At 36.7% G+C, this 12,566-nt stretch overlaps 1 protein-coding gene across 5 annotated transcripts in view; it reads left to right on the top strand.

Moving 5' to 3' along the window:
- Positions 1 to 11,330, top strand: part of LOC121252039 (cleavage and polyadenylation specificity factor subunit 1) — a 36,122-nt gene extending 24,792 nt beyond the window's left edge. For all 5 annotated transcript variants that reach the window (XM_041151493.1, XM_041151495.1, XM_041151494.1 and 2 more), the window contains 11 exons: positions 4,716 to 4,906; positions 5,549 to 6,333; positions 7,212 to 7,292; positions 7,408 to 7,473; positions 7,571 to 7,648; positions 8,531 to 8,761; positions 8,925 to 9,056; positions 9,276 to 9,452; positions 9,934 to 10,119; positions 10,208 to 10,593; positions 10,917 to 11,330. In XM_041151493.1, coding sequence (XP_041007427.1) covers positions 4,716 to 4,906; positions 5,549 to 6,333; positions 7,212 to 7,292; positions 7,408 to 7,473; positions 7,571 to 7,648; positions 8,531 to 8,761; positions 8,925 to 9,056; positions 9,276 to 9,452; positions 9,934 to 10,119; positions 10,208 to 10,593; positions 10,917 to 11,031 — 2,428 coding nt within the window. In that variant the 3' untranslated portion in view covers positions 11,032 to 11,330. The remainder of the gene's footprint in view (positions 1 to 4,715; positions 4,907 to 5,548; positions 6,334 to 7,211; positions 7,293 to 7,407; positions 7,474 to 7,570; positions 7,649 to 8,530; positions 8,762 to 8,924; positions 9,057 to 9,275; positions 9,453 to 9,933; positions 10,120 to 10,207; positions 10,594 to 10,916) is intronic.
- The last annotated feature ends 1,236 nt before the right edge of the window (positions 11,331 to 12,566 follow it).

Raw genomic sequence — 12,566 nt, 5'->3', positions numbered from 1 at the left:
TCGTGTTAGTTCAGATCATTTCCCTATTTTGTTAGATTGTGGTGGTATATACATGGGGGCAGAAGGTCTTTTACATTTGAAAATATGTGGCTTGATATTGTAGGGTTTGAGGAGACAGTTAGGAGTTGGTGGAATTCGTATAAGTTTTCGGGAACTCCTAGTTTTATTTTTGCAAGCAAACTGAAGGCTTTGAAGAATGATTTGAAGAAGTGGAATGTTGAAGTTTTTTGGAATGTGTATAATCAGAAAAAATCTCTATTGGAGGAGTTGAATGTTTTGGAGGATGGGGGGAGTTTGAGGTTATGGAGGAGGAGGCAATGCTGAGGAAAAAAGAGGTGGTGAAAGAACTTGAAAAGATTTTACTGAGGAGATTTCTTGGAGGCTGAAGTCGAGGGCCCTTTGGTTGAAAGAGGGGATAAATGTACAAAACAATTTCATAGATTGGCTAATTCACATAGGCATAGTAATGCTATTGAGATGCTTCGTGGTGATGATGATGTGCTTACATCTCCATATGAAATTCAGGAACATATTGTGCAGTTTTATGAAGTTTTATTAACTGAGACGGCTGATTGGCGTCCTAAACTTGATGGATTGGTCTTCGATTCGTTGGATCCTATTTCTTCAAGCTGGTTGGAGAGACCATTTGAGGAGAATGAGATGTATCAGGTGGTTTGTGGAATGGTTAAAGATAAAGCCCCTTGCCCGGATGGTTTTTCTAGGGGTTTCTTTCAAGTTTGTTGGGATGTTGTGAAAGCCGATGTGATGCAGGTTTTTCAGGAATTTCTCACTTATCAGAAGTTTGAGAAGTTCCTTAATGCCACATTCATTGCTCTTATTCCCAAAAAAGCTGGGGCCTCTAAGTTGAAGGACTTTTGCCCTATTAGTTTGGTGGGTGGTGTTTATAAGATAATCTCGAAGGTACTTGCCAATTGGTTGAGTACGGTGATGAAAAAAATTATTTCCAAGTCCCAAAATGCTTTTGTTCAGGGAAGGCAAATTCTTGATTCTTTGTTAATTGCAAATAAATGTCTAGACAATCTCTTGAGGGAAGGGGTGCCAGGTGTCATTTGTAACTTGGATATGGAGAAGGCTTACGATCATGTGAATTGGGATTTTCTTTTTCATATGGTTGGGAGATGTGGATTTGGAGGGAGGTGGTGTGGATGGATTAGACAGTGCATCTCTACTACACGATTTTCAGTGTTAGTTAATGGGAGTCCTTTTGGTTTTTTCATTGCACTCGAGGTTTGAGACAGGGGGATCTGTTATCTCTCTTCCTTTTTGTTATTATCATGGAAGCTTTTGTTGGGGAAAACAAAACACTGCGGAATAAATAAAAGTGAAAATAAAAGAGTACACACTCACAATGACATCAAAAATTTAACGTGGTTGGGCAACTGCCTACATTCACAAAAAAGAGCTTCACTAATAATAGTGGAACACAAAAATATTACAGAGGAGGATGATCAAACTATACTCAACTCAACTCTCATTTTTCTCTTAGAACTCTCCTGGCTCTCTCTCTCTATTTTCTTTCTTTCTTAATACACAATTGATGCACAAATGAGGCTCTCACTGAGAGCCTCATTATATAGGACAATCACACAAGCTCATGCCTGTGTGAATGCAAGGCAATTTGTTGCGGCTGCCTACAAACTTTTGTCCGCCTAATAAACCAAATGTGCAAGTGGACTGATTTGTGAGCAGCAGCCCATGTGCTGCTTAAAATAAGTGGGGAGACAAATTAATGTGCTGCTTAACATACAACTCATTTGTGCATCAGTTGTGTATTAAGAAAGAAAGAAAATTGAGAGAGAGCCAGGAGAGTTCTGAGAGAGAAATAAGAGAGTTGAGCTGAGTGGAGTTTGATTCTCCTCTGTAATATTTTTCTGTGTTCCACTATTATTAGTGAAGCTCTTGTCTGTGGATATAGGCAGTTGCCAAACCACGTTAAATTCTTGGTGTCATTGTGTGAGTGTGTGTGCTCTTTTATTTCCACTTTTATTTATTCCGCTGTGTTGTGTTTTCCCCAACAGCTTTGAGCCGAATGGTGGAGGCTGCTGGGGGGGAGGGGGGGGGGGAGATTCTTTCTAGGTTTAAGGTGGGAGATGTCCAGAATGGTTTTATTACACTATTTCTCACCCTTTTTTGTAGATGATACTATAATTTTTTGTGATCCTGATTGTGGACAGATCCAAGCAAGCCTTAAGGGCTATTTTATTATGTTTTGAAGTTGTATCAGGTCTGAAGGTAAATTTGAGTAATTCGGAGATGGTTCCTGTGGTGGAGGTGCGGAGTATTAACTGCTTGGAGGAGTTGCCGGGATGTAAAGTTCCTGCTTTACCTTTGAAGTACCTTGGTCTTCCATTGGGGGCGGCTTTCAAGGCGAAGTCTACTTGGGATGCGGTTGTGGAGAAGATTGAGAAAAGGTTGGCGGGTTGGAAGCGGCTTTATTTAACAAAAGGGGGTAGAATCACTCTCATTAAAAGTTCTAACCTTCCAACTTACTTTCTTTTTTTATTTCCATTGCCAGTAGAGGTGGGAAAACGGATTGAGAAATTATTTCGTACATTTTTGTGGGGTGGTATGGGTGAGGAGACGAAGATTCATCTTGTTGGTTGGAAAAAAGTTTGCTCTCCTATTTCATGGAGGTTTGGGGATTCGGAATTTGAGTAGTTTTAACAAGGCTTTGTTGGGAAAATGGTTGTGTAGGTATCAAGTGGAAGGGGTGTCGTTGTGGAGGCAGGTTTGAGATCGGAAATATGGGTGTGAATTGGGGGGGGGGGTGTTCTAAGGAGGTTAGGGGGACCCATGGAGTGAGTCTTTGGAAATTTATTAGAAAGGGATGGGAGAACTTTGTAAAAGATACAAATTTTGTTGTTGGTGAGGGTACAAGGGTCTGATTTTGGCTTGGTACTTGGTACTTGGTGTGGTGATAGGGCTCTTTGTAGTGCGTTCCCTGCTTTGTTTCATATAGCATCTAATCGGCTTGCATCTGTTGCCTGATCTGTCAGTAATTTCGAATGGAATTTTGCAGTGGGATGTTGGTTTTACAAGAGCTGTTCAGTATTGGGAACTTGTTGAGGTGTCTGATTTTTTCTGCTTCCTTTATTCCCCGAGTTGGGGGTGATGAGAGGGATAAAATGATATGGAAGCATTCGGGCTGCAAAAATTTCTCGGTTCGGTTGTAGTACAAGGCAATGACTGTTCAACAGTGTATTTTTTTCATTGGAAGTGCATTTGGAAGTCTCATGTGCCTTCCAAAGTTGCATTCTTCATTTGGACAGCTTCACTTGGAAATATTTTGACGATTGATAATTTGGGAAAGAGGGGTTTTGTGATTATGGAATGGTGTTTTCTGTGTAAGAAGCATGGGGAATCAGTGGATCATTTACTTTTGCACTGTGAGGTGGCCAAGGCATTATGGGATGGAGTTTTTAGTAGAGTTGGTCTGGTTTGGGTGATGCCAAGGACAGTAGTGGATTTGCTTGTGTGTTGGATGGGGCTTCGTAGTTCTAAACAAGTGGTTGCGGCGTGGAAGATGGTTTCTTTGTGCCTCATGTGGTGTATTTGGTGGGAAAGGAACGAGCGATGCTTCAACGATAAGGAGCGCACCTTGGAGGAACTTTGGAGATTCTTTGTATTTACTTTATCACAATGGTTTTCTTCTATAGGTCTTGATGGAGCTTCTGCCCATGATTTTCTGTTTTCTTTTTCTTCTGCTTTATAGAATGTAACTAGGTGTTTCGTTTGTATACTTCCTGTGTACATGGGCTTCGCCTATTACATTTGTTCAATAAAATTCCATTTTACTTATAAAAAAAAAAATGAGTTCCTTCTATTTTTTATGATCGTTCAGTTATCTCCACTTTATACTTATTTCACATTTTCAATCTATTCTCCCATCATGATTTTTAAATTATTATTTTTAAATTGCCCCTCTTACCGTGTCATGGCTTAAAAATGGTCTTAAGATATATAGATTTCCTACAATATGCCACATTGTTGTCTACTGGCCTTAGAATTTTTCTGTTGTATGATTAAACTAGCAAGAACCTGTGCAGTATCCATGGTCCTTTGTATGAGGAATTTGTTCGTGTGATATTTGATGGGATCTATATAAAAAGGTGGAAAAAATTAGGTGTTGGCTTGGCCAAGTTAGCCAACATAATGCGGAATACAATAAAACTTATTACCTCTTTTGTGATTATTAAAGTTTGGGACTTAATTTAGTATTGGCCATCTGTCAAATCTGGAATTTAAGACAAGTTATTTAGAGGAAGGGAAACTATTAACAAATGAAATTTGGGTGGTACAATGGTCTAAAATCTGAAATTTGGAAAGAAACAAAGATTGGCAAGAAGTGGGAACCATTCATCTGACCATTGTAGATTGTAGTGCTAAAGTAACAAAGCCATCAGCTTTACATATTATTCATGGAATACAGTCCAGCCTTTGCATATGAGATGTTACTGTTAATGAAAGCTTGGCATGCCAAGCCAGCCTTTGCTCTATCAATCTCCAGTGCCAAGGGACTTGACTTTTTTTTCTTAATTTACTGACATCAACTTAATGCATTATTATCGGCTCCATCAGTAATCTGCTGCAGTAATTATATTATGCATTGTTTTCCTGTTTCAGTAAGGGAAATGATCTTAGGTGAAGATTGATATAGAGAGAAATCTGAATTATCTAGTACTTTCCTCTTTCAGGCGTCGAGTTGTCCAGGTCTTTGAACGTGGTGCTCGAATTTTAGATGGTTCTTTTATGACTCAAGATCTAAATGTTGGAGTACCAAACTCTGAATCTGGTTCTGAGAGTTCCACTGTGTTGTCTGTCTCTATCGCTGATCCATATGTGTTACTGAGAATGACTGATGGAAGCATTCGGCTGCTTGTTGGAGGTATGCTTTGTCATGTCTCTTCAGTAACAGTAGTTATGAATACTTCTAAATGTTAATGATTCTTTGTTTAGCTCAATCTTTGTAGCGAAACATAAAGTCATTTATTAAAAGTATTTGTCATGGCATTTACGTTATGTTTGACAATGTTTTTTCTCAAATTGTTATATTATTTTATTTGCTTATTGATATGGTTTTATTCATTATGGGTTCATGTAGATCAAAGTAATAACTGAATGTTTTGGGTCAAGCTAACTCAGTTAAAATTCCTGATTAATTTAGGATATGGGTCTAGCTTTTGTTTAACATACCCTTTTCTTTCTGTTCTGGCTGTGCTAGGGGGACTATATTGGTATATAGAGAATTATCTATATCATCAGATGTCTGTATCAGACATATCTGTAGGAAAGTTGAACATCTCAATGAGCTAAATTTTATAATTATGATTATGGTAACTGTGACATGATGTCTACTATAGTAGAGTTTGATGTATGCATCTGTGGGAATCATTCTATGAAATATAATGTGCTAAAGCATGCTATGGCCTTCAAGGAGGTGCTACTTGACTCATGATGATATACATGTGCAATATTTTTCCCATTCCTTTTGCTGCTAACCTTTTTTTTTTTTTTCTTTTATGTGCAGATCCTTTAACTTGCACTGTTTCCATGTACACTCCATCTTCTTTTGAGACCTCAAAGAAATTCGTATCTGCCTGTACGCTGTATCATGATAAAGGACTTGAGCCATGGCTCCGGAAGACAAGTACTGATGCATGGCTTTCTACAGGAATAAGTGAGGCAATTGATGGTGCTGATGGTGCACCACATGATCAGGGTGATATATATTGTGTTGTTTGTTATGAAAGTGGTGCACTCGAAATATTAGATGTGCCTAACTTCAATTGTGTTTTTTCTGCGGAAAAGTTCATGTCTGGGAATCCCCTCCTTGTTGATGCATTTATGCGAGAACCAGCCAAAGATATTGAAGTAACGAACAGAAGTTCCGAAGAAGTTACTGGCCAAGGCAGGAAAGAAAGTACACAGAACATGAAGGTTGTTGAGTTGGCCATGCAGAGATGGGCAGGACAGCATAGCCGCCCTTTCCTTTTTGGGATATTGAGTGATGGAACAATTCTTTGCTACCACGCATATTTATATGAAGGTGCTGAGAGTAACTCTAGAGTTGAAGATTCAGCTTCTGTACAGAATTCTGGTGGTTTAAGTAGCATCAGTGCTTCTAGACTTAGAAATTTGAGATTTGTCCGTGTCCCTTTGGACACGTATGCAAGGGAGGAGACACCAAGTGGATCGCCATGCCAAAGAATTACCATTTTCAAGAATATTGGTGGCCACCAAGGCTTGTTCCTTTCTGGATCAAGACCAGCATGGTTTATGGTATTCAGGGAGCGGCTTCGAGTTCATCCACAGGTCAGATATCTGGTTCTATTTATCCTTAGAGAGGGAATAGTTGAGGCCAGCTTAAAGTATTATACTCATCATAGTTGGTCAGTATTTGACTCAGATTGGATATTTGGTGAATTTTGGAGAGAGAGAGAGAGAGATTTGTTGAGCTCCAGTTTCACTTACGTTATATGTTTCAAGAAACTTATGCTTGGTCTCACGACATTTTACTTCTTCCATATGTAATTCTGCCATTCGATCTTTGGCATTATAATGTTGGGTTTATTCAATGACGAAAGGATGGATATGCTATGGGGGAATCCAAGAGCTGTTTTTTCTTCTGTTTTTTTTTTTTTTTTTTTTTTTTTTTTTTTTTTTTTTTTTTTTATCTGCTCAGTGTTTGGACTTGTTAATTTAGAAGCATCCAGAAGTTTTCAGATGGTCCACAATGTGTTCCATCTGAAAAGTTCTCCTTTGGATATTCTTTGGTACTTCAAGATCAGGATTAGGGCAAGTCTATAGATTTTTTTGATATCAATACATCAATTTAAGTTTGTTATTCGCCTTTGGGTTAAACTTTGATCACTTCAAATATGAAACCTGAATTTCTGAAGTAGAAAGCAGTATGACATGGTACTCTCTCCTTATTACAGAATGCATTTAAGAATTTTCAGCATTTATTACATATGAAAAGAAAGTTGTTAGCAGTTGATGTTTTCCGACTCTATTTTGTCTAATTTTTGTTATAAGATTATACACCGTGAAAAAAGTTGCTTGTATATGTCTCCTTGGTCATTGCCTAGATTTCAGAACTAAAAGAAAATGGATCTCTCATTTTTGGTTTTGCAAATTTTGTATGTTGTTTATTGTGCTACTTTTATTAAGCTCCACTTTTTCCTTGGCAGCTATGCGACGGATGTATTGTTGCCTTCACTGTTCTCCACAATGTTAATTGCAATCATGGGCTCATATATGTTACATCACAGGTTTGGGAACAATATGGGTCCTTGCTGTAGATTATTTTTCTATTTCCTTTTCTTTCTTCTTTGAAAATCAGCTTGACACATTCTTATGTTTTATGTTTGTGTTTCATCTTTATAGGGTATTTTGAAAATTTGCCAACTGCCAACTGTATCAAGCTATGACAACTATTGGCCAGTACAAAAAGTGTGCTTATGTTTTCTTTCATTTTATTTGTCATATACAAAGCCACATTTATTAACATCAACAATTTTGCAATTGACAATTTTCATCTTTTGATTAGATTCCACTGAAGGGCACCCCACATCAAGTCACCTACTTTGCTGAGAAGAATTTATACCCCCTTATAGTTTCAGTTCCTGTGAGTATATTTTACACCTTTCATATGTGTGTGCGCGCATGGTTATCTTTTGTATTTCTTTATGTGATACTTATCATAAAAATTCTTTGAGTAAATTTTTTAGATTCTGGTATTCCATTATCAATTAGCATGTCCTTTTGCCTCCTGGATCCATCAGCTTGCATCTGGCTATCACCATAAAGTGTTTTGTTGCCTATTCATACCATGAGTTGCTGAAAAGTTATTTTGCCCTCACAGCTCACGGCTTGATTAAGAAATTGATAGGTGGTGTTCTTGATTTCTTCTGTTTGTTTGCCAATGGTAATGCATTATATTACTTTTTTTATGATCAGTAAACAAAAATGTATTCTATTACTTACTGGAAAGAAAAAGGGAGAAGAGAAGCATCATGTCGGACACGCTGAATATATTGCATCTAGAGATCCACAGACAGTAGCATTTCCTTTACTTTTCATTTTATTTACCAAGTAATTGTACTCATCTGTCAAATCTGATGTCTTTTGAGTTTCTTAGGTTCCATTTAGATGCTGATTTTTTTTTTTTTTTTTTTTTTTTTAAATAATGCATACTGGAAAGATAAAGAAGTTTGTTACCCGTGTACATACTTAGGTGATGCCTTTTATATCAATAAAATTTTACTTTTACTTGTCAAAAAAAAGGTAGAGAAGTTTGTTTATCTGAGACATCTGGATAATAGTGTGCTAGATCTGTCTTCCTCTTAAACTCATGGCTAACTAGAATCTTATGTTCATTGTTATGAAGCTTTATTCAATTGCGTTCATTTATTATTTCCAGAGCATATTTTGCTTAATATAATTGTAAGAGTTTGTTTTTCTGGAGCTTATTTGAAGCATCTATGCAATTTCTATTTAATTTGATCAGGTTCATAAGCCATTGAATCAAGTTCTTTCATCTCTGGTTGATCAAGAAGTTGGCCATCAGGTTGAAAATCATAACTTGGGTTCCGATGAGCAGCATCGGACTTACACAGTAGATGAATATGAGGTCCGCATTTTGGAACCAGAAAAGTCTGGTGGCCCTTGGCAAACTATGGCTACAATTCCAATGCAGAGTTCTGAAAATGCTCTAACTGTGCGAGTGGTTACATTGTTGGTTAGTTTGTTGCTTTTTCATCTGAATTTTTTTGCCTTTTTTTGGGGGGAAAGATGTGGATATATTATATGAATTTAGAAAAAACTAACTGGTGTCTCCTTAATCGTTTCTCTTTTCTTTTGGCCTAGAGTATGATTTTTACTTATTCAGCTCCCCATTGCAGAATACCATTACCAAAGAGAATGAAACACTTTTGGCTATTGGGACTGCTTATGTGCAAGGGGAAGATGTTGCTGCAAGAGGACGTGTGCTCTTATTTTCTGTTGGAAAAAACACCGATAATCCCCAAAATTTGGTATTTTGTTTGGATGCTATAGACCTTTGATTGGTTGGCTATATTCTTTGGAATTTGATTGAGTTCAATTCTATGTGATGTTACAATTTTTACCCCAGATTATCCAAGCTGTGTTAAGCTTTCATTTCATTTGGCCCTTATTGTATTCCTGCTATTGTATCGTTTTAATATTACCTTCCAAAAAATATCTTATTTGTTAATTTCATCATTTCTTTTCAGGTTTCAGAGGTTTACTCAAAGGAATTGAAGGGTGCTATATCTGCTTTAGCCTCTCTTCAGGGCCATTTGTTGATAGCTTCTGGTCCTAAAATAATTTTACACAACTGGACTGGTACTGAGTTGAATGGCATTGCATTTTTCGATGCTCCTCCATTATACGTCGTGAGCTTAAATATCGTACGTGTTCTTTTTTTTCTCAACATCCATATCGTACATGGATATCAATCCTTGATTTTAGTATTTTTAATGGCTTGAGTTGGTGATATGGTACGAGACTGGTATTATTTAGATATTCCCCATATGTTTGAGAATTACCTTTTGGTGAGAAGAAAACAATTAAAAAAAAAGAGAGAAATCTGAAGGTGCCCAAGGAAAAAAAGAACCAAATAAATACATATACATATTCCTAAACGTAAAACATTTATTGAGATGAAGATCCCAAAAAAGAGGCATCATCACCATAGATAGGAAGTACAAAAGAGAACCACCTAGATAGATCAGAATAAAAGAGAATGAAGTGTATTAGATCTATGGTTAAGGGAACACAAGCCCCCCACCCTCTGAATCTTAACTTAGGTTATTGCAGCTCTCTTCCCGAGCAATATAAGTTCTCGTTAATATGTTATTTCTTTCTCTCTGTGCTATGATCTTGTTGCAGGTCAAGAATTTTATCCTCCTTGGTGACGTTCACAAAAGCATTTACTTTCTTAGCTGGAAGGAGCAGGGATCTCAACTTAGCTTATTAGCAAAGGATTTTGGCTCCCTTGATTGTTTTGCAACAGAGTTTTTAATTGATGGAAGTACCCTCAGCCTCATAGTTTCAGATGATCAAAAGAACATTCAGGTTAGCACCTTCATGATTTCTGCATTTTTGCTTATACTCGGCTAGTTTGAAAGTATCTACTCAGTTTGAATATTTTGTGCCAAAACAGATATTTTATTATGCACCAAAGATGTCCGAGAGTTGGAAGGGACAGAAGCTTCTTTCGAGGGCCGAGTTTCATGTTGGTGCCCATGTGACTAAGTTCTTGCGGTTGCAGATGCTTTCCACTTCATCGGACCGGAGTGGTGCAGCTCCAGGCTCTGATAAAACCAATCGATTTGCTTTGTTGTTTGGTACCTTGGACGGCAGCATTGGTTGCATTGCACCTCTTGATGAACTCACATTTCGTAGACTGCAGTCATTACAAAGAAAGCTTGTTGATGCTGTTCCCCATGTTGCTGGCCTAAATCCAAGATCTTTCCGCCAGTTCCACACAAATGGAAAGGCCCATCGACCTGGCCCTGACAGCATAGTTGACTGTGAGCTGCTATGCAAGTAAGTTTTATCTTCCGCTAAATGTTTTGATGTCTTGAGTGGGATCATCTGATGTTGGTTATAAGGATCATGCTCAGATCTTCCCTTGAGTGGCGCTGAAAATCTGAGTCTTCTCAATTTCAGAAGACATCAGAAGTCTTGTGAAATGGCAATATATAATCGTAATCTTATAACCTTGTTTGTATTTCTGCGAATCTCCCACATGCTCTTTTTGTAGATCCTCTTATCCCTTTTGTCAAGGTTAAAATAAAAGTATACTGTTATGTTATCCATATACTGTATTGAAAGCCCTAGCAACTTCGTGATATTTTCTTTTTTGCCAGTTATGAGATGCTTCCATTGGAGGAACAGCTTGAAATCGCCAATCAGATTGGAACAACTCGTTCACATATTCTCTCAAACTTGACTGACCTCTCTTTAGGAACGAGCTTCTTGTGATTTCAGCCAATCTATAGCAGGTCACAGGAGTTAAGGAAAGCACAATAGAGAGGTGCTGAATGCATGGGCTGCCTGAATCGAGCAATCATCTGTATGAGCTACGCCGAAAAGGCTGTTGCTTCTTTGTTGCAGGTCAAATGTGATAGATACACTATTGAAGAGGTGCTCCAATCAATGAATGGGCATTCGTTTTATGTAATGAGAATCATCAAATTATTAAACATGCTGTACATTAAATAAATGTTTATGTACCATTGTAGAGGGAGAAGCGTGAAAGAAGCAAAAGATAGTTGTTGCTTTATTGTTGTACATCAGTCTGAAACTTCATTTCACGATCGTTGCTCCCAGCTGATGTTCCCAGGCTGATGGATGGATATTATAAACTCTTGTCAAGTCTGTTGTGTTTGGGTAGTGAGCTATTTTAAGGTATTCTGTGAATAGTAGTGAAAATGTAATAAAAATAATAATGATAGAATATTAAATAATAGTGAATATTAGTGAAAAATATGTAAAAAATAATAATAAAATAATAAATAATAACAAGATATTTAAGAATACTTGAGATATTTCGAGCTATTATGAACCTGTGTGATTATACTTTAAATAAACTATTTTCATATGACATTTGGTTCTGTATGAATCAATTAACAAGTAAATTGTTAACTAATTAATATACTGCCTGAGTTAACGGTGACGTCTATTTATCTACCCTCCCAAAAAATATCATTAAAAAACAAAAAGAAAGCCCATAATTATTACTTTGCCCTTTTCTGTCTACCATTTTTTAGTAGGGATGAATTATTCCATGTCCCCAAGTACTGCATGAATCCAATGCAAAGTCAAAAGTCGCATAATTCAACTTTGCAATTTAAAGAGCTATGTAAAGCTTGAGTTCTTAATGTGTCACATTCCTCTAATCTTTGTCATGATCACCACCGTAAATTTCAAGAAAAAATCGTCTTATCAGTCATTATTTATCACCTCACACCATATGAAAAACATCTGCACACTTTATAAAAAAGCTATAAATGTGAGATATGAGAGTGAATAGTGGCTAATGCATAGTAAATCCTAAATTCCAAATCTCAAACAAACCAAGTTCATCCAATCTTTTACATGGGCTTTCTCTATCACATAATATTAGAGGTGTAAATTTAAACCGGAAAACCGGTTCGGACCGGACCGGACCTGACCGGTTTTATCGGTTTTGAACCGGTCAGGTCCGGAACCGGTTCTTAGAATGTAAAAACCGGCCGGTTCAAGTCCGGTTCTAGTTTTAGGATTTTTCGGACCAGACCGGTTGATAAAAAAAAATATATATAAAATAATATTTGTATTATATATATATAAGTTTTATACAAAATATTATATATATATTAATATATATAAGTTTTATATATTATGTATAATTATAAATTTTTATGTGAAATTTTTATATATAATATATATAATTATATATATTCATATATGAAATAATTTCTTATTATAATTTATAAATTATTACATAAAATGTTAATACTAAATCACTAAAAATT

Source organism: Juglans microcarpa x Juglans regia, chromosome 2S (genome assembly GCF_004785595.1).
Source record: "Juglans microcarpa x Juglans regia isolate MS1-56 chromosome 2S, Jm3101_v1.0, whole genome shotgun sequence".
Classification (NCBI taxonomy): Eukaryota; Viridiplantae; Streptophyta; class Magnoliopsida; order Fagales; family Juglandaceae; genus Juglans; species Juglans microcarpa x Juglans regia.
This window is presented reverse-complemented; position numbering and strand designations above follow the sequence as displayed.